At 48.7% G+C, this 22,421-nt stretch overlaps 1 protein-coding gene across 8 annotated transcripts in view; it reads left to right on the top strand.

Moving 5' to 3' along the window:
* Window positions 1-22,421, top strand: part of sobpa (sine oculis binding protein homolog (Drosophila) a) — a 383,474-nt gene that overhangs the window by 250,946 nt on the left and 110,107 nt on the right. For 7 of the 8 annotated variants that reach the window (XM_038799231.1, XM_038799229.1, XM_038799227.1 and 4 more), the window contains one exon: window positions 354-419. The exons of the other annotated variant lie outside the window; for it this stretch is intronic. In XM_038799231.1, coding sequence (XP_038655159.1) covers window positions 354-419 — 66 coding nt within the window. The remainder of the gene's footprint in view (window positions 1-353; window positions 420-22,421) is intronic. 8 annotated transcript variants of the gene reach the window in all.

Genomic DNA, 22,421 nt, shown 5'->3' with positions numbered 1-22,421 from the left:
TAAAAACAATTTTCTAAACACACATAGATCAAGAGGTACAACTTTTATCACAAGTTGTCTGTGCTTTGCAATATGTAATTGCAGTAGCAGCAGAAAAGGTTCAGTATTTAATTTGTCAAGAATTTGCAAGTTTTTGCAATGAAGAGATGAATTGGTGTAAGTATTACTTCTCTGTGTATGTGAATAGACAGAATCTCTAACTTTCACCATCAGTTGAACACAGGTGATGTCAGGCCACATGGGTCTTTATTTTTCATATGTAACAGTTACAAGTGAATGTTGTATTTGTGAACATTTGCTAAAGTTTCTGTATTTTTACCTTGTATTTATATCATTTCATGTGATGCGGCCAGAGTATGCCATTTACTGCGGAAGGTTGGCCGTTTGAAAGTAATCCTGGGTCCCATCGTGTTCAACAGGTGATATTCAATGATCACTTTCATAATATAGAAATAGTGTTAAGTATTTAAAAAATGTGACTGAACATTCATTAACCTAGTCATTAATGTGAAAAAAATCTTGTACAGGATGCTCTTAAAACAAGGCCACAATGGCCTCTTGCTAAACTGAAATATCTGTGATTCTCTATGAAAATGGTTAACTCCAGCCTGAGGGATGACAAATGCACCACATGGCGTGTGGCTGAACTTAACGTGACCGGAAAATTCCAGGTATGATCCCTGGCCTGCTGTGCCCAGCTGGGTTGGAAGTGTATGCGCGTAGGGCCCTGGTGCTGGAGTCAGACAGAGTCAGCAAGGATCTCACTGTCCAGTGATCACTGATACGTGATGACGGTCAGGTGATAATAGGATCAGCCTTGGCTGTAATGCCCACCAACATGAATTGTCTCACCTGATACCCTATACAGAGATACTTCAATGAGGTACCAGAATGTAGCTGGTACCTGTGGAAACCAGGAAAGAATAAGTGGCACTTTGAGGCAAAGGGAACAAAGGAAAGGTAATTGAGAAAGAAAAAGATGGTCACTTTTTACTTCAGACTGAGTTGGCCTTTTTAACAGGAATTCCACATCATTTAGTTTTGGTGTTTTTAACCTACTCCATTTTGCCCTTCCCTTCTTAATATTAGGCACTAGAACTGACATAAGGCAGGTAGTCACCTGGACCAATCTTGTGACCTCAGGAGATGTAGTACATTTATTCATTCTCTCTCACATACAACTCGATTAATGCCAGGAACTAATGGTGATACTTTATTTGCATTCCTAATGATTTCTGAATATGTTCAGATACTTTATGGTACTTGTTATGTTAGTTATCTTGGTAAGCCTTTCTTGAATGTACCAGAGAATGCCGTTTACGTTTGATTAATCAGTTGTTAAGTCAAAGCAGTTCCGACTGTGAGACCCTCTGAAAAGGGATTTGTCCAACATTATTACTTGTGTATCTTTATTTCCTGATGGAAATAGGAACAACTGGATTCACACACCACTGAGTTTTGAGAGCTGCTGCCAAGGCTTGATGGCAAGTCTTGCAGTGGGATATTTCCTCTATGGGAGGGGAGATGGCAGAGAGAACTGGTGTTAGTTGTCTCATTTTTACTTGAAGGCTAACTTCCTTCAGCCGCCCTTCCCCGTCTTCCGGCTGACTGCTCATGGAGTGACACTGATGGTTGACAAGCAGTCAAAGTGGCCAGGGAAAAGAAAAAATAATGACATAAAATCCAATTTCTTATTGTTATTACTTTATTATTTATTCAGTCTTAAGTGCAAAAAACTGGTTGGAAATTTATGTCAGTGGAAAGATGGTGCTAGTTTTTTTTTCAACAGACTGACACCGTTTTAAATCAAAATTCTGACTCTTTTGCCCCCCCCCCCTTCTTTTTCCACAACATTCTGGCTTATTTAGTGCAATGAAATTGGTGGCAGAGAGCCAGGAAGTCATCATATTTATGGACTGCAAAATGGAATGAGTATAATTATGTGCGTACCATATGTGAATGAGGCAGCTAACCAGTGATCTTCCGGATGATGAGAGGGACTCAACAGGGATTAGGTGAAATGATTATAGGAGCCAGTGCAAATGTCAGCAAAGTTAACATGCTAATGAGCTTGTCACCGCTGAGTCTTCTCTCATGCGACTCCCATCTTCTGGTCTTTATCCTAAATTAACATGCAAGTCAGGGGTAAGAAATTGAGATTTCTTTTTTAAAACAAATTTTTCATCCAATGTTAGGCTCTGTGACTCCTCAAACCTTTTACTGTAATTATATTTTTAAGATGCTCTTGTCCACAGCTGTAGCATCGGCATGAAGCTACCACCCACAACAAGATTTAAATATACATGTCTTTTTAAAAAAAAACAGATTTATCCGTTGAAACTTGCAAACCCACCAGCAGCTGTTCAGGGGAAGAACTCAGATTAACTGTTTGGGCTCAGAAAGACCATACTGGATTCAAAGTGCCCTCTTTTATTTGGGTGTTTTGTAGTTAATCTCCCTGTAGTTTCTCCGTCTGTTCCAGAGGTTTGGGGAGGTGACCAGCTCAAAAGGTTTCTGCAAATGTCACTTGGAGCAGCTGCTGAGAGAGGGGCGTGAATGTTCTGGGCAGGATTCTCCTTTCGTTATCCTTCACGTTGCCTGCCTTTCCCTCCCATATTCCCCGCTTTGAAAATGACTAGTTTCTGCCTGGCATGTCTCCATAGAGTGTACGAGGAGTCAAAGCCATATCAGCTTCAATTGGCTACATTGCCGTGTCGCTCATTCTGTTTACAAGTCTCTAAGTAAGATATGTTCTATAATTACACTATAAAAGAGTGGATTTATAAATAGTATATATTGAGCATAGGATTGTGAGTACGCTGGGACAGAAAATCAGCCACTTGCTCCCCGCTGTCAAACTGGTGCATTATGCACCTTTATCATGGATTCCACCAAGTCCTTTTAATCCCCTGAGGGAAAACTGCACAATAATGCTGCCCGATCTCCATGCGTAATTGAACAAAACTCTACAATGTCCATCCAGTTTTATCCTAATGCTGCACAGGGATGACATTCTATTCCTTTTGCCCTTACAATCCCATCAATCCAGCAACCAGGCACCATTATGCTGTGTGAAATGTTTGATTGTCTTTGTCCATACATACCTGTAACCTTCAATCCTTCATCTAATGATTTTCTTGAAGGGGATAATGGGTGTTATATTAACTGCTTTAAGTTCTTGTTTGCTCTCTTTCAGTGAACAGTCGATTCTCCTTTTTAGTCTTGTATGAAGCTTATTCCAAGAATAACAACTTGCATTTATATAGCATTTTGGAAACTATCTCAAGGTGCTTCACAAGAGCATGATCAGGCAAAAATTGACACTGAGCTAGAGGAGGAGCTATTCCAGGAGTATCTAAAAACTTGCTGATAGTTATAAGGAGGATCTTAAAGAAAGAAAGAGAGGCAAAGAGATTTATTGCAGGAATTTCTGACCCTAAGGCCGACACATAGAACAAAGAACAATACAGGTAAAATGTTTAAATTTGAGGGGCTGAATTCTCCCAAAATGGGACTATGTCCCCACGCCGGCGTAAAAACGCTGACGTTTCACTCCCGAGTTTCCGATAAAAAAGATCAGCTAATTCACTTACCTTTGGGGGCTAGCAGGGACCCATGTGATTCACGTAGCTATATCTGTGGATATGGGTCCCGCATTTCCAGTTTCAAGTCCGCGCATACACACAGCGGTGGCCTCCAGTGGCCGTGCCGAGTGCCATGGCAGACTCGGACCGTGGAGGCAGCTGCGGAATGTAGGCCCCCCCGAATCAGCCGCGCACCTGAAGATCCAACCAGCCCGATCTGTCTCCCGACTGCCATAAGGCGTGAAAATGGATTCCCCCCCCCCCCGCGCCAAACGTGATTTTGGCGCAGGGCTGCGGAGAATTCAGCCCGAGGTTTTGGTAAACCAGATGTCAATAAGAAACATTTTTTTTTCTTTTTTTAAAATAAATTTAGAGTACCCAATTATTTTTTCTAATTAAGGGGCAATTTAGAGTGGCCAATCTAACTATCCTGCACATCTTTGGGTTGTGGGGGTGAATCCCATGCAGACACGGGGAGAATGTGCAAACTCCACACGGACAGTGACCCAGGGCCGGGATTCGAACCCGGGCCGGGATTCGAACCCGGGTCCTCAGCGCCGTAGGCAGCAATGCTAACCACTGTGCCACCGTGCTCCCCTTTCAATAAGAAACATAAGTATTAGGAGTAGGAATAGGCCATACAGCCCCTTGAACTATTCATTAAGATAATGGCTGTACAACATCAGTTTCACTTTCCCAACAAGGTTCAGGGGTGATGTAGATTAGTATACATGTTGCAGGGTTTCAGAAGTGGACAAATTTGTGGAGGGGAGCTGGACAGGGGAGCATTGAATTATTGCCAAGTCTGAAGTTAACTAAAGCATGGATCAGGGTTTCAGCAACAGATACGCTGAGCTGAGCAGAGATAGATTCTGGTAATGCTGCAGAGGTGGAATAAGCAATCATTGTGCCAGAGAGGATATAGGGCCTGATCGAACTGCCTTGTCACACCCAATTTGGGGATGCGACAAGGCCGTTAAATCTCTCGAGAATCCTCTTGCGAGATTTACGATGCTTGCGACGTCTCGCGCGATCTAACAAGATCTCACTAGACGTCGCGATCTGGATCCCGCCCTCAGTGCATATTGAGTGAGCAGTTAGATTCATTAAAGTATGTCTGCGCTAGAGTATCTCAAAGCCCAGGATCGAATGCCCGTGCCTGGGAGACCCAGCTGTGGTGCCATTTAGCACTGGTTTCCATCAACGTGGACCATGCGTAATGGCACGTGGGGGTCCTCCCAGGCGATCGGAGGCCCCAAGGTGATTGGGCTCTGGGCAGAGTGGTATCTTGACACCTCTGATGCCACCTGGGCACCCTGGCAGTGTCATTCAGACACAAGGGAAGCACTGCCAGGGTGCCCAGATGGCACTGCTGAGGTGCCAAGCTGGCAGTGCCCAGGTACCAGCTTGCCCATGCTGAGGATTGGGCCCGGGGATCCCTGCCCTTATGAGGTGGGGTGAGGGGGGGGTCCAGAGGCTGCAGTGGGGGATCGAGATCAGGGCGGCAATTATAAATGGTGCCCCTATCTGTTCCTACACTGACAAGCTGAGCTCGTCAGCCCGCTGTTCGTACCCAAAACGGGACTCTTTCCTTTCCTGTTAAATCGTGCCCATAGGCTCAGACGTACTGTCAGGGTCAGAGAGGATTCTGGGATTATGATTGTCCTGATTCAGCCTGAAGTATTAGTTGCAGAGAGGAATGGCATCAGTGCCAAGGGAATAGATGTTAAAGTTTCCTATTTTGGTGGCATGATCACTGGCTTCTGGTTAGCATGGCTCATCTTATCTCGAAAAACTGAAGCCTTACTCTGATCATTACTTCAAACTGGTTTATTTACACAATATCAAAGTTACGTTACAGAGTAGGTATGTTTTCATGAGTACAAACTGCTCCATCCCCTTCCACACCCCCCCTGACCCTCCCAAGTGTGCCTAGCATATGGCTGCTGATGTCACTGTTACATCATGATCTACATCACTCCTTGCCATAACTGTTCTATTAACCCATTACACTATATATATGACATGGACCAAAGATGAAAGGGCATCGTCATGAATGTGGGTAGGAGGGTTTATGTGAGGGGTTAAGTTAAGGGAGGACAGCAGAGCAGTAAACAGAGAAGAAAGGGCATACATCCTCAAGATGGCGGCTACAATCACTGAGGCTCAGCAGTCGCTCAGTTCAGAGGCTGAGGGGGGAAAGGATGAGGATATCTCCATAAAAAAACTCAGGATTGGGCTTGGAATGGTGCCTGGGTGAACAAGGATGGAAAGGAAGTTTGTGAGATTCGCCCCAGCCTTTGTGCACATGGGTCGGTCGATTAAAAATGGAGCAGCTGGGAATGCTGCTTCAATGAAGACGGGAATGAATGCTTTGATGAGCCCATGTGAGAATGTCAGAGTGACAGACGGAAGGTATGGGCTTGGCCAAGAGGTGGGATCAAGCATAGGATGGCAGGTGCGGAGTAGTAAGAATTCGAGTAGGGATTTGGAGCTGCAAGATACCCAAAAAGGAAAAAAATGAAAGGAGACATCACATACTAACAGGAGGGGCCGAGGAGAAAAAGGCCCCAGAGGGGTAAAGAAATAGAAATGAAAACAGCAATATAAATAATGGACTTGAATCTGGAGCAGCAGCCAAAATGCACACCACTTCTTCCGTTCTCTATCCTTACATCTGGGTTCAAATTAAATGGGCTTTATATGTACATTGCCTTTGGCTTGCAGAATATACAAACCTGGAATGAATGTATTTTATTTTTCTTTACTTTTGTGAAATAAATTCTAGTCTATTAGGCTCTCTATGTAACTTAAGCTCCAAGGTCCTATACCAGCCTCCTGTACCAGCCTCCCCGAACAGGCGCCGGAATGTGGCGACTAGGGGCTTTTCACAGTAACTTCATTGAAGCCTACTCGTGACAATAAGCCATTTTCATTTTTTCATTATAAGACCATTAGACATAGGAGCAGAATTAGGCCATTTGGCCCATCACGTTTGCTCCACAATTCAATCATGGCTGATATGCTTCTCATCCCCATTCTCTTGCCTTCTCCCATCAACCCTGATCCCCTTATTAATCCTCCCTGAAACCATTGCAGAATATCAATGTAATTTTGATTGTAAGGCACCAAAGCTGCGTACAGAATTCCAAATGTCACTCAACAATAGAATAACATGTTATGATGAAATGTCCTTCAGTTGTATACTCATATTCCAATAGCATTGTTGATAGTAGCTTCACAGTGATTTTATAAGTAAGAGAACAGCAAGGACATCCAAACCCTTCCCTTGTTTCACTTTTGATGATGAAAATCCTTCATTGCATGCACATATTTTCTATTCCTGTTCTTCACATTATGTTTGCTGGTATTAAAATTCATTGCCTATCCATCAGGTCAGTTGGTCTGAATCAGTATTATCGAACTCTCATGTACTCATTGTTTAAACAAAGTGTGACATTATCAGCAAATGTTCATGTATTATGTAAGGCAAGCTCCTTCATGTTCTTTAAAAACAGTGTGAACTATTCATGGAAATCTTGGAGCAAGCCAAAGTTTTCATAATTTTGAATTAGATGTGATTGTATCTCACTTTCTTTTTAACATTTCTTTTCAGTCCCCTGTTAATGCAACATTAGCAGGGGCTGATCCAACTTTTTCCACAATATATTTTAAAAACCTTGGGCTGGATTCATTGGACCTCAGGGTGTCAAATTTTAACTATACGCTTAGCTTCATCGTTTCTATTATGGAGCCGTATATCTATATTTACTGTAGTCTCTGCCAAGTAAATTCACCTTGCACAATCTGGCACTTGGGTTCTTTGAATTCTCTGGGAATGCTTCCTGAAATTTATTTTATTGTTTTTTTCCTTAACTGATGTTTCTAATATCCTAAAAAGAAACTAAATATACAAATATTTGTATGCTAATTAAATCGATCCATCTGATGTAAGAGCTTTGGAATGGGAATGAGAGGGAGGAATGAGAGAAAGAAGGAAGAGGGCACAATTATCATGCATAGACATTTTTCATGATAAAGGTGAACATAAAAAAATTATAATGGAGTATAAAAATAGGACTGAATTTGAGACTTTAAAATGCAGATTGAATTACACATACACCACCTAGTTCACTTATCGTCCAGTCTCTCACTCCGCTTCACCTGAACACCACATCTGATCCTGTATCTCCAAGTTCAATACCATAGAAAATCAACTATTAATCTCTTGAAAATGTCAAGCCTGTGCTCACTTCCTCTCAACTTTTTCTATCAGGTTTATAATGGAAACTCCTGTAAATGTGTTCTGGTGTAATTACATTCTTCCCCCAATAGTGTTGCTGTGGTGCCATAATTGGCAAGAAAGTATAATTACTTTCTGGGCAGTTTCCATTAAAAATATAATCAAAATAATATGGTGAGAGAACTGAATTACGTCGCCCTGGTCAAATTATCCCGTGCTCTTTTCCTGCAAACTACATTTTGTCTTTATTCCCGATGTGTAATGCCAGTGGTGAGTAAGGAGCGTATGGTCAATGGTTCATGGCTTGAGTGTGAGTGCTACAGTTTACTTAGCCATCTGATTGAATGCGGGCAAATTAGTGTAATTTGAGAGCTGCTAGAAATAGGACTGTATTGCTTTTCCACTTTCAAAGTGGGGGAAAAACGTTTCAAAATTAATTCATGTGACTCTCAAAATGTTATTTCACTGCAAACAAAATGGAAATGGTGCTCGAGAATTCTTTATAAATGGCAGCCCATAGTTATGGTTTAAAGACAGCTTTATTAAACATAATGTAGTGTTCGAAAGAAACCCTGCCCATTGCAAAATTTAGAAACTTAATGAAGGGGATAGAGAACAGATAACTCTTTGAAGCCTGCAGCCACATGTTGCCTAATGGCAAAATAAATCAGATTGAACCATGGTTCTTTTGAAATGTAACCTTGAACATTGAAGAATGCCTCAGGACACTGTTACTGCCCAAATGTGCTGAAAGTCTACATATCTTTCTCACATTGGCATTAGATAGTCTCAGTAAATCCATTATTATGGAGATGTAGGGCGGGATCCTCCAAGCCTGCTCCAGGTCGGAGACTTGCCTGGGGCGCGGGAAATTCCTGCCACGATGCTCCAACGCTGGGCCGCGCCGGAGACTTGGCAGCAATCGTGCCCGCTCGGTCGCCGCGGCGCCGGTCGGGGGCTGCTGAAATAGGCCCACGCAGCTATTCTCCCCGGGCGACCGGCCGAACTCCCGCCGAGTCCCGCCGGTGTGGTTCCAACCTGGTACCACCTGGCGAGAGGTTGGGCTCGCGGCCACGGTGGACGTCCTGGAGGGGGTGGCGGGGGATCTGACTCCAGGGGGGCATCCATGGTGTCCAGGCCTGCGATCGGGGGCTTCCGATCGGTGGGTGGCTGCAATCTGGAGGAGGCCTACCTCTTTCCGCGTGGCCCACTGTAAGGTCCCCAACATGTTGCTCTGCGCTGTCGCGGAGACGGCAACCACACGCCGGCACGGATATGGCAACCACGCCCATGCGCCGATGAGGAGACTGCCGGCACGCACACGCGCAGACCCGCGCCAGCCGTGCAGGACCGCCTTTCGGCACCGGAGCAGCGCGCAGCACTCCGGCGCTGTGCTAGCCCCCTGAAGACCAGTGAATTGCTGGTCCAGGAGGCCTGTTGATGGCAGTGTACACCACTCCGGTGTTTACACCGGCGTCAACACTTGGCCGGGATTTGAAATGAAATGAAAATGAAAATCGCTTATTGTCACGAGTAGGCTTCAATGAAGTTACTGTGAAAAACCCCTAGTCGCCACATTCCGGCGCCTGTCTGGGGAGGCTGGTACGGGAACCCAACCGTGGTGTTCCCAAAGGATTAAAAAAACTCAACACTCAACAAATCGTAACACCAACAGCTTAATAATAATCTTTATTGTCACAAGTAGGCTTACATTAACACTACAATGAAGTTCCTGTGAAAAGCCCCAAGTCGCCGCATTCCGGCGCCTGTTCGGGTACACTGAGGGAGATTTCAGAATGTCCAAATTACCTAACAGCACGTCTTTCGGGACTTGTAGATAGTTTAACCTATCCTCCAAATTGGCTGATCAATTGCATCAAACATTAGACAACTAGGAATTAATGACAGCTTTGTCTGCAGCGTCCACGTCCTATCAATGATTTTTTTACAAACAATCTGCTGGATTGCATTCTCAGTATTCTAACCTGCAATGCTCATATATCTCGACCAAATTTGATTGGAAGTTCGTCGATACATGCTTAGCAGCAATGATGGTCGGTTACAAACCTCAATTTTAGTCATCACTGTTCCCAAGCTATACTCAAAAATGGGGGACACAGGAAGAATTGGAACAAATTGTCCCCAATTCCCCCGGAAGCATGCTGTTCACAAACCTCTGCCGTGGCTTTTCCGATTATCTGTACCTGATATTGTCTGCAGAGGGCGCAGTCATAGCAATTGCATGTAACTGAGTGTCAGCAACCTCTGCGGTCAAATATCTTGCCAGTAGCAGTTCGGATTAAAATGTGGGTCAGTGTCAGATTTTGTTTGATAACGTTGCTGTGAAGCTCTATGGGACGTTTTACTACGTTAAAAGTATTATTTAAATCAAACTGCTGTTGCCTGGCCCATATTCGTCTCACTATTGCCAACTCCATCTAATGCAAGGGTAGCCAGACTGCTGCTTGGGGTAATACGGTGATTGCAACCATGGCATAGCATCAAGCACTCATTCATGAAATGCAATCTTCAGATAAATATAAAGCCACCAGTGTGTACACAATAGTTTCTGCCACAAATGCATTAATTTTAAGAATCTATTGTTGGACATTAGATGTTGCCCAGATAATAATTCCACCTCTCTGTCAGAGATTTGACTGTTGCTGCTCCTTCGAGGCCCAGGCTACACTCCTACTCTTCACAGCGGAGGAGAAATGAGCACCGCACAATGTGCCCACATGGCTCCTTCTTCACTTAAATTAAACCCATTTCAAAGAGCCAGCACGTGAAAGATGGGCTAATTGGACTCCCAAACAATGTTGACATGTTCTTAAGTACCCACCCCTCATTTAAAAAAACATTAAATATTACCTTTACCAACAATTAACCTGACTCTAATATTCAAACACCACTCAACACAGTCCATAAAGAACTCTAACCATTGCCTCCATTCCAACAATATAACATTTCCATTCTTTATGAATCATAGAATTTGCAGCGCAGAAGGAGGCCATTCAGCCCATCGAGTCTGCATCGGCCCTTGGAAAGAGCACTAAGTCCACACCTCCACCCTATCCCCGTAACCCAGTAACCCCACCTAACCTTTTTGGATACTAAAGGCAATTCAGCATGGCCAATCCACCTAACCTGCACATCTTTTGGAACCTGGGAGCCTGGAGTTGTGAAGCAACAGTGCTAACCACTGTGCTGCCGTGCCGCGCTCTCTCTATTTTGCCTCTTTTTACAGAGAAGGCCTGTTCCCTCTCACTTCCTCTGAGTTTATTTTTGGTTTTGCAGCTACCCATTTATTTATTTGTCTGTATAATCCCACCAAGCTGCTGCATGTTTTCATACGGCTGATAAACGTTGTGACAGTTTTGTGCCTATCGGTTTGCTCAACAAGTCAGCTACAGTAATGAAGTGAGCAAAATACTGCGGATTCTGGAATCTGAAACAAGAAGAGAGGAAGTTAGAAAAGTTCCGCAGGTCTGCAAGTTTCTATTAGGAGAGAAACAGAGTTAATGGACGTGACTTCCCAGCCTCATCGTGCCCAACTTGGTGTCACCACGAGACCATTGAATCTCGATAGTGGCCTCTTTACAACACACGGAAAGAACAAACAGATTAAAGCAACTTTTATAACACTGCCCCACAACCCATGCCCACTTTTCCCTTATTTGTCCAAAATCCTTGCCCCCCCTTTCCCCCCCCCCCCCCCCAACCTACTCTCCCTCCTCATTTTCTGATTGTAAAGAATGTAATGATACAAATCCACCTCAAATAGAACCCCTCCTCCAATCCCCTGAGGATGTACTTAACAGATCAGCATATTTGAATGAGCCATTAGGGACCTCGGGGGCTTCAGGCCATTGGGGACCCCTGGGTGGTGGGGGACAGGGCAGGGAGGCGCCCTGGCACTCCACCTGGCACATGAGCACCTTTGCACTGCCAGACTGGAAACTTGGCACTGCCAATGTGCCTGGGTGGCACTGACATGCTGGCAGGGGCACTGCCAGGGTACCCAGATGTCAGTGCCTATGGTCAGGACCTGAGGGGGGGGGGGGCACACCCATTAAAGGGGGATGCGGGAAGTATGAAGTGAGGATTTGAAGGGGCCAACATAACGGTTGGGAGTGGTGAAGGGTGGAGGTCCTGAAGGGAGGGGGGGGGGGGGGGGGGGGGCAAAAGGGCAGGGGGGCTTTGGAAGGCCTAAAAGGTGGGGAGAGTGCCCTCAGTGACCCCACACTGGAGGTGTCCTCACTTGGGGGGATGGGTATGGAGTAATGCCTATGTTTGCGGGGGTGACATGCCCGTGGGTAGGAGGTGTGGTGGACCCTCGAGCTTACTTAGAGATCGGGGCACCTTTTCAAAATGGCACTCTGATCTCTGAGGAGCCGGTGAGTTCAGTTCTCCATTGAGAACAATTTCTAAGTGTGGACTTAACCGGGGAGAAACTCCCCAAGGCCCAATAAAATGATTAAGAGCATGATCGAACAGCCAGGCTGTGCTCGGAAAACAGTGTGCTAAGGTGCAACGTTGCAGTTACAAGCTGGGAGACCCGGCTCCCGGGATCTAATGCGATTTCGCAAGTCATTGTGATGTAAATCTGCACATTATGGGCGGGATCACTTCTTCGCAAATCTGCATATTAGAGCTAGACAGCTAGTCTCACTAGATAATGCAGTTTCCCGAGGAACCCGAGGTGTTGGGATCCCTTTGCCTCTGAGACCTCGAGCAGGCGCCATTCAATACTGCTCTCCACAAATGGGGACCAAACGAAATGACACTTGTGGATGCCTCCCAGAGGATCGCAGCCCCCCCCCCCCCCCCCCCCCCCGGGTTCATGCCCTCTTCAGAGGGTGGCACTGCCAGGGTGCACACTTGGAACCAGCATTGCCTGCCTGGCACCCTGGCCATGCCACCTGGGTGCCAGATTGGCACTTCCAATTGCACAGGTGGCATTGCCGTGGTACCAGGTTGAGATTTTTAATGGTGGCGATCAGGCCGGGGGTGCTGAGCCTCCTACCTAACACGAGTGGTGTTAAATAGCGCTGTGTTTCTCGGCGCTACAAGCGCTGGAAAACATGTGGCTAAACGCGCTCGCTATGGGACTTTGTTCAGATTTAGTTAACTGTCCCCCACTGAAATGGCCTAACATGCCACTCAGTTGCAGGGCAATTAAGGAAGGGCAACAAATGCTGGCCCAGCCAGTGATGCCCACATCCCAAGAACAAATAAAAAAAATTTTAAAATGCAGTTAAATCGCGCCCTAAGTGTGGGTGAATACCTATGTGGATCTCACCTAAAAAGCCGGCAGGAAAATACCCTACCAAACATGCTCAAAGTGATATTTCGGAAGCGATTCTCTGGCCTGGCTGCGCCCTCGTTCAAGTGAAATGAGGCCAGTGAATAGCGGGAGAGGCCAAAAGTGAGGACTGCGCCAGGCGCCAAACAGTTGCAACACAACTGGCCCACTCCCGTATGTGAAATGAGGATCTCGCTGTAGTCTGGTGAGAAACCAGTTATCACCTCTTAAGCCCTATTTCCATACAATTAACGGGAGAGACTCCATATCCAACAGCCTCCTGCCATTCATCAGTCTTCCCAGAAACTGGTCATGCTGGCATCGATTAGTTCTCCTTCTGAAAAACGTGAACCTGGCAGAAGGGCTTCAGTGGGGAACTGAGGTGAGTGGCCAACTTTGCTCATAGGCAAAGAGCCCTGGGACGCTGGGCTCCCTGTTCCTGTACTCAGCGGGAGTTGGGGGAGCCTTGGTTAGGGATGGGGGACCCTCCGTGGGGGTGGGCTGCCATGGGAGGGTGAAGAGGGGAGGTACTTGGGGGGGGGGGGGGGCAACCGGGAGGGGGCAACTGCTCACGGAACCACCATGCCAACCCCTGAGTCACGTGTACCTGATCCGGGGCAACCCTTGTCCCTGCTCGTCTGCCCCACCGACCACCCATAACCCCCATCGACTGCCGAGGCCTCTGGCCGTGCGGATGAAGGCTATTGCTGATCGGGAATTCGCAATCGTGATTAACGTAGAACATAGAACATACAGTGCAGAAGGAGGCCATTCAGCCCATCGTGTCTATACCTTCCCACTTAAACCCTGACTTCCACCCTATTCCCGTAACCCAATAACCCCATCTAACCTTTTTTTGGTCACTAAGGGCAATTTATCATGGCCAATCCACCTACCTGCCCATCTTTGGGCTGTGGGAGGAAACCGGAGCACCCAGAGGAAACCCACGCAGACACGGGGAGAACGTGCAGACTCCGCCCAGACAGTGACCCAGCGGGGAATTGAACCTGGGACACTGGCGCTGCAAACCACTGTGCGATCCACTTGTGCTACAGAGTTGCCCAAGCGAGCACTTTTTTTTTCAAAAAATATACTTTATTCATAAAATTAATAATAAACTTTACAGAACATTTCAAATTGTCTTGACTGTACATTCCCATCTAAGTTGCATTCATTTGTCTTTCTTCAATTCAATTGGGATAACGTTACACACGTCTCCTACTTTAAGTTACAGTTCTTTCTTAAATATTTACATTGCTTTGTTTCTTTTATACATTGGAGTATTGAAGACCTGGACCGAGGGGTTTTACACTGTTACCCACCCCTCGGTGTACATTTGCTGGTGAGACCTTACACTGTGGTCTTTCCCCATTGCGCCTTGGCGGCAGCTGCCCCAAGCTTGAGTGCGTCCCTCAGCACGAAGTCCTGGACCTTGGAATGTGCCAGTCTGCAACACTCGGTCGAGGACAATTCCTTGCACTGGAAGATCAGCAAGTTTTGGGCAGACCAAAGAGCGTCTTTCACCGAGTTGATGACCTTCCAGCAGCAGTTGATATTTGTCTCGGTGTGTGTCCCTGGAAACAGTCCATGGAGCACACAGTCCTGTGTCACAGAGCTGTTCGGGATGAACCTTGACAAATACCACTGCATCTCACTCCAGACCTTCTTTGCAAAGGCACATTCCACAAGGAGGTGCGTGACTGTCTCATTTCCCCCACAGCCACTCCGAGGGCAGCGTGCAACGGTGCTGAGCCTTCGTGTGTACATGAAAACTCTGACGGGGAGGGCCCTTCTCACCACCAGCCAAGCTAGGTCTTGGTGCTTGTTTGTGAGTTCTGGTGATGAGGCATTCTGCCAGATGACTCTGACAGTCTGTTCAGGGAACCATCCAACGTCCTCCACAGTCTCCTTTTCTCTGAGGGTCTCGAGGACATTACGTACTGACCACTGCTTCATTGCCTTGTGGTCAAAGGTGTTTTCCTTCAAAAAAATTTCCGCGAGGGACAGTTGATACGGTACGGTCCAACTACTTGGGAGCGTTCCGTGGCAATGAGGCCAGGCCCATCCTTCGTAACACCGGGGACAGGTAGAACCTCAGTATGTAGTGACACTTGGTGTTTGCATACCCGGGGTCTACGCACAGCTTGATGCAGCTGCACACAAAGGTGGCCATCAGGATGAGGGCGGCGTTGGGTACGTTCCTCCCTCCTTTATCTAGAGGCTTGTACATTATGTCTCTTCGGACCCGGTCCATCTTGGATCTCCAAATTAATTTGAAGATGGCCCGGGTGATTGCTGCGGCGTAGGTCCGAGTGATGGACCAGACCTGCGCCACGTACAGTAACACCGAGAGTACCTCACACCTGATGACCAGGGTTTTTCCCGCAATGGAGAGGGAGCGTTGCTCCCACCATCCCAGTTACTGTTTTACTTTGGCAATGCGCTCCTCCCAGTTTTTGGTGCACGCCCCAGCCGCTCCGAACCATATCCCCAGCGCCTTCAGGTAATCTGACCTGACCGTGAAGGGGACAAAGGACCGGTCGGCCCAGTTCCCAAAGAACATGGCCTCGCTCTTGCCGCGGTTTACCTTGGCTCCTGAGGCCAGTTCAAACTGGTCGCAGGTGTCCAAGAGCCTGCGTACAGACGCGGGATCCGAGCAGAAGACGGCGACGTCGTCCATGTACAGGGAGGCTTTGACTTGCACTCCTCCGCTGCCTGGGATTGTCACTCCTCTCATACCCGGATCCTTCCTGATGGACTCGGCAAAAGGTTCTGTGCAGCACACAAACAGGGCCAAGGAGAGAGGGCGGCCCTGCCTGACTCCAGATTTGATCTGGAACTTTTCTGATTCCCACCCATTGATTGAGACTGCGCTATAGATGTTTGTGTAGAGCACTTGACACACCCCAAGTGGATTCCCATGGTAGGCAGGTCATGTAGCCTGTGGGAGTCATTGCCTAGCATCCCAATCACACTTGATGCCTGCACACTGTGCCTGACCACTGCGGGAGGCAACTCCACACATGCAGCAGCCAACATCCGAACATCCAGGGGATGGGACACAGCTCTGGGGTCATGTCCACGCCGGAGGGTAGGTGAGTGCTATGGGGAGGTGGAGATACCTGGAGACATTGGCCACGGGTTCGGAGGTCAACCCGCATTGCGGAAGAAAGTGACAGAGGCATCATACTGGTTGTGCACAAAGGTGTTTAATGTGTTATACAATCCTCCACTCTCCCGAGGGTGCCGCCTTACCCTAACCCTAACCCTGCCCCCTGGGGGCTCTGGGGCCGGAGGGCACCGCCGCACTTGTCAGTGGCACATGCAGAGCCGTGCTGCCCTGTGCCATATGCTGACTGTGAGACCCGGCCTCATCAAAAAGGTGGAACTCAGGAGAGCTGGTGGCCGCTACCGCCACTCTATGGGACGGGTCTCTGTTGGCGCTCAGCTCCCCCTCCTCCTGGTTGGTGCCCTTAGGGCCTTGGGGGTTCACCATGGGTCGGAGTGGCAGTGGCCTGAACTCTGACTGCAGCATGTAGCTCTGCTGTGTCAGCCCTGACGGCTCCCCACGCTCTGCACCATTGTGTCGACGCCCTCGCCGATGCCCCACAGTGACTGGGCATGCTTTGCAGTGCCCCGGCAATGCCCACCTGTGACTGGGACAAGCACCGCAGTGCCTCGGTCATTCCCATCTGAGAGCGGGACATGTCCCACAGAATCTCATCAAGGTCAGCCTGGTACTGGGTGACATCCCCCAGTGTGTCGGACATTCTGTCGAGGCTCTCGGCCATGGCCGTCACTAATAGCACGACGCTTGGACACCTTCGCTAATCATGCCGCCATCGTGCACCAGACTCTCCACTGCAGTCAGCACCTTTGCAATGTTGGCCTCGCTGCCATGCATTGCCGGCGATTAGTGCCTGTAGTCCGTAGCCTTTGGGACTCCTCCAAGCAGCTATGGATCTGCTGGAGCAATGGTAACATCTCCCTCTAAATGTCCTGTCTGCTTTCTAACGTCCCCATCAGCTCCGGGTAACCCTGTTCCAGAGGCTCAGCATCAGGCTGGGACCCAGCTTGGTCCTGGGATCCAGCAGCCCTCCGATTGCTATCTCACTGGGGGGTTTCTGCCTCCACCTGCATTCCCACCGAGGCGTATCTGCGCTGGTGGAGGGTGGGGATGACAGCTGTGCCACGACTATTAGGGTGGCATCCTCGGAGCTCTCCTCCGAGGTGGTCTCCTGGGGGGCTGGAGAGGGGGTTCCCCGGGGATTAGCCGGCACCGTCGGCTGGAGGACCTGCAGGACAATGGATATGTGGTCAGTGGGAGGGATGGGTCAGTCAGTGAGGCAATAACAACTCGTGTTTGACAGGTCCTCTGGGTGGAGCCCGGTGGTTCCTCACCTCTGCGGCATCCACCAGCCTCCTGTGGGTGCCCGCTCTGTCCTCGGCCACCCCAGTCACCTCCAGGGCACACTCCTGAAGGTGGTGAGGATTCTTAGGTCCGGCACACCCGCCAGTCTGGGCCCTCTCCCGGCTATTATGGGAGAGATTTTCCTGAGGAGACACTGAGGGCATCGTTAGACACACGCGGGCTACACGGTGGTGGGAGGAGTGTGTGAGGAGAGGATTGGGGAGGAGCGGTTTGAAGGGTGAGAGGGCTGGAGGGACGGTTGTGGGTCGCACGGAGTGTTGGGGGTGGATGCTTCTGTGGAGGGGGGGGGGGGGGGGGATAGCAGCTGCGTTGGTATCTACTCACTCATGCTGCCCAGTGTCGATCGCTGACCTTTCATCGGCATTGGAGGCTAGTCCTCCTGGTCACATTGCCGGCCTTCACAGCTGCCGCCACTTCGTCCCAGGCAGCATTGTCTGCCCCTTGGGCAGCACGGTAGCTCAGTGGTTAGCACAGTTGCTTCACAGCTCCAGGGTCCCAGGTTCGATAGCCGGCTTTGATTACTGTATGTGCAGAGTCTGCACGTCCTCCCCGTGTTTGCGTGGGTTTCCTCCGGGTGCTCCGGTTTCCTCCCACAGTCCAAAGATGTGCAGGTTAGGTGAATTGGCCATGCTAAATTTCCCTTAGTGACCAAAAAAAGGTTAGGAGGGCTTAAGGGGATAGGGTGGCGGCGTGGCCTAAGTAGGGTGCTCTTTCCAAGAGCCGGTGCAGACTTGATGGGCTGAATCTCCTCCTTCTGCACTGTAAATTCTATGTTCTATGACCCTCAGAGGAACAGGATTTCCTTCCTGGCCTCCACAGCCTCGAGGAGCCTCCCTCGGTCAGCGTTCCGGAATCCTGGGGTTGGTTTCCGCGACGCCATTGTTGTGAGCTAGCTTCAGTTGGCTGAGCAAGTGCAGCTTAAGTGCTGCTCGAGCTTGTCAGCAGGGGCCTGCTGAGCTCGGTGCCAGCGAATCGGCTGGCGAGCCTTCATTTGTGGAGAAAAGCCTGTGGGGCCTCTTTAAGTGGACCAATTAACGTTGAATACCATTGCCAGCCTCGTTGGGCTGAGCACTCGCTACAACACTTAGAAATCTTTCTGGAGAATCGGCCTTCGATGTTTTTTGATTGAATCGCGCCCAATGTTTTGAGTCCTTCAACTCGTCAGTGGAACTGAAAGGAGGGAGAAGGTAGAAACTGCAAAACAAATTCACAACTTTAAGAACAGTAGACAGATTAGGTTGGTTATGTGGTTACAGGGATGGGGCAGGGGAGTAGACCAAGATAGAGCATAGAATTTACACTACAGAATTAGGCCATTCCACCCATCGAGTCCACACCAGCCCTTGAAAGAGCACCCTATATAACCCAGTAACCCCACCTGACATTTGAACACCATGGACAATTTATCATGGCCAATCCACCTAACCCGCACATCTTTGCACTGTGGGAAGAAACCGGAGCACCCGGAGGAAACCCATGCAAACACAGTGAGAACGTGCCGACCCCGTACCGACAGTGACCCAAGCCGGGAATCGAACCCGGGTCCTTGGCGCTGAGTAGAGTGCTCTTTCAGAGGGTTGGTTTCGACTCACTAGGTTAATAATCCTGTAGGGACTCTAATATTTTATTCTATGATTCTATGATGGGGGCGGGGGAAACAATACATGTCTGGAATTTTTATCAATTGGAAGGTGGGTTTAGGATGGAGGAGAACGTTCAAAATCTAAAGTTGCCGAACTTGACGTTGAGTCCGAGGGCCCAACTGGTAGTTGAGATTCTGCTCCTCCAGCTAACGCCGGGCTTCACTGGAGCATTGCAGCAGGCCAAGGACAGACATGTGACCATGAGAGCAAAGCACTGACTTAAAATGACATGCAACAGGAAGGTTGGGGTCATGCTAGTGGGCTGAGTAAAGGTGTTCCACAAAGCAGTCACCCAGTCTGCATTTAGTCTCCCCTACGTTAGACCAAGGAGAACCAATGGACCTGATTTATTTAGATTTCCAGAAAGTCTTTGACAAGGTTCCGCATAGGAAACTGTTAAATAAGTTAAGAGCCCATGGTGGTAAGGTAATATACTGGCATGGATAGAGGATTGGCTGACTGGCAGAAGGCAGAGAGTGGGGATAAAGGGGTCTTTTTCAGGATGGCAGTCGGTGACAAGTGGTGTGCCTCAGGGGTCTGTGCTGGGACCACAACTTTTCACAATGTACATTAATGATCTGGAAGAAGGAACTAAAGGCACTGTTGCTAAGTTTGCAGATGATACAAAGATCTGTAGAGGGACAGGTAGTATTGAGGAAGCGGGAGAAGGGGGGGGGGGGGGGGGAGCTGCAGAAGGACTTGGCCAGGCTAGGAGACTGGGAAAAGAAGTGGCAGATGGAACACAATGTGGAAAAGTGTGAGACTTGGGAGTCCTTGTTCACGATTCTCTTAAGGTTAACGTGCAGGTCCAGTCGGCAGTTAGGAAGGCAAATGCAATGTTAGCATTAATGTCAAGAGGGCTCTAATACAGGGCCAGGGATGTACTTCTGAGGCTGTATAAAGCTCTGGTCAGACCCCATTTGGAGTATTGTGAGCAGCTTTGGGCCCCGTATCTAAGGGAGGATGCTGGCCTTGGAAAGGGTCCAGAGGTGGTCCACAAGAATGTCCCCTGGAATGAAGAGCTCGTCGTATGAGGAACGGTTGAGGATTTTGGGTCTGTACTCGGAGTTTAGAAGGATATGGGGGATCTTATTGAAACCTACGGGATACTGCGAGGCCTGGATAGAGTGGATGTAGAGAGGATGTTTCCACTTGAAGGAAAAACTAGAACCAGAGGACACCATCTCAGACTAAAGGAACGATACTTTAAAACAGAGATGAGGAGGAATTTCTTCAGCCAGAGGGTGGTGAATCTGTGGAACTATTTACCGCAGAAGGCTGTGGAGGCCAATTCACTGAGTGTCTTTAAGACAGAGATAGATAGGTACTTGATTAATAAGGGGATCAGGGGTTATGGGGAGAAGGCAGGAGAATGGGGATGAGAAAATGTCAGCCATGATTGAATGGCGGAGCAGACCCGATGGGCCGAATGGCCTAATTCTGCTCCTATGTCTTATGGTCTGTATTGGGGAGCAGTGGATAGTCGATCAGATTGAAGGATGCAGATTGTGTGCAGACAATCATCAATGCTGATCACAGCTTGTGGAGCAAATGGAAGAGGAATTCAAAAGGTGGGACATGGTGCCGCTATCGCTGGTGGGTAGATTGCAGTCCGTCAAAATGACGGTTCTCCCGAGGTTCTTGTTCCTTTTTCAGTGTTTGCCCATCTTTATCCCTAGGGTCTTTTTTAGGAGGGTGACTAGCAGCATCGTTAGCTTTGTTTGGGCGCATGGGACCCCGAGGGTGAAGAGGGTCTTCTTGGAGCGGGGTAGAGATGGTGGGGGGCTGGCGTTACCCAATCTCTCGGGGTATTATTGGGCGGCCAATGTGTCGATGGTGCGTAAGTGGGTGATGGAGGGAGAGGGGGCAGCATGGAAATGGTTGGAGATGGCGTCCTGTGGAGGCACAAGCCTGGGGGCCCTGGTAACGGCGCCGTGGCCGCTCCCTCCTACGAGGTGCACCACGAGTCCGGTGGTGGCGGCTACCCTCAAGATTTGGGGGCAGTGGAGGCGACATAGGAGGGAAATGGGGGGCTCGATGGAGGCTCCGTTAAGGGGGAACCATCCATTCGTCCCGGGGAACATTGATGGGGGGTTCCAGGGTTGGCACAGAGGACGTATCAGACAGCTGAGGGACCTGTTCATGGATGGGAGGTTTGCGAGCTTGGGGGAGTTGGAGGAGAAATTTGGGCTCCCGTCGGGGAACATGTTCAGGTATCTGCAGGTAAAGGCGTTCGCTAGGCGGCAGGTGGAGGGATTCCCTTTGCTTCCCGCGAGGGGGGGTGAGTGACAGGGTGCTTTCGGGGGTCTGGGTCAGGGATGGGACGATATCTGATATCTACAAGGTAATGCAGGAGGTGGAGGAGGCGTCAGTAGAGGAGCTAAAGGCTAAGTGGGAGGGGGAACTATGGGAACAGATCGAAGATGAGACATGGATGGATGCTCTGGAGAGGGTTAACTCTTCCTCCTCATGTGCGCGGCTTAGCCTCATCCAATTCAAGGTGCTGCACTGGGCCCATATGTCCGGGACTAGGATGAGTCGGTTCTTTGGGGGCGAAGACAGGTGTGTCAGGTGTTCGGGGAGTCCAGCGAACCATGCCCATCTGGGCATGCCCGGCACTCGAGGAGTTCTGGAGGGGGGTGGCGAGGACGGTGTCGAGGGTGGTGGGATCCAGGGTCAAGCCAGGCTGGGGACTCGCGATTTTTGGGGTTGGGGTGGAGCCGGGAGTGCAGGAGGCAAAAGAGGCCGGTGTTCTGGCCTTTGCGTCCCTAGTAGCCCGGCGGAGGATCTTGCTACAGTGGAAGGATGCGAGACCCCCAAGTGTGGAGACCTGGATCAATGACATGGCGGGTTTTATTAAGCTGGAGAAGGTCAAATTCGCCCTGAGAGGATCGGTACAAGGGTTCTTTAGGCGGTGGCAGCCTTTCCTCGACTTTCTGGCTCAGCGATAGGGTACTGGGTCAACAACAGCAGCAACCTGGGGGGGAGGGGGGGGGGCGACGTTGACTATGTTTACTTATTTAATTTTAATTTATTTTTAAATTCTCTTGTTGTTCACTGGGTTTGGAGGGGTGGGGGTGAGATACATGCGTTGATACGGCTTGGGGGTGGTACAGTTATTATGGTGTTTTATTGTTGCTTTTCATTGTTTGATGTTATATTTTCTGTAAAAAAACTTTAAAAAAATTATTTAAAAAAAAAATCAATGCTGATC

Source organism: Scyliorhinus canicula, chromosome 6 (genome assembly GCF_902713615.1).
Source record: "Scyliorhinus canicula chromosome 6, sScyCan1.1, whole genome shotgun sequence".
Taxonomy (NCBI): Eukaryota; Metazoa; Chordata; class Chondrichthyes; order Carcharhiniformes; family Scyliorhinidae; genus Scyliorhinus; species Scyliorhinus canicula.
The sequence above is the reverse complement of the archived record's forward strand: the minus strand, read 5'-3'. Positions and strand labels throughout refer to the sequence as shown.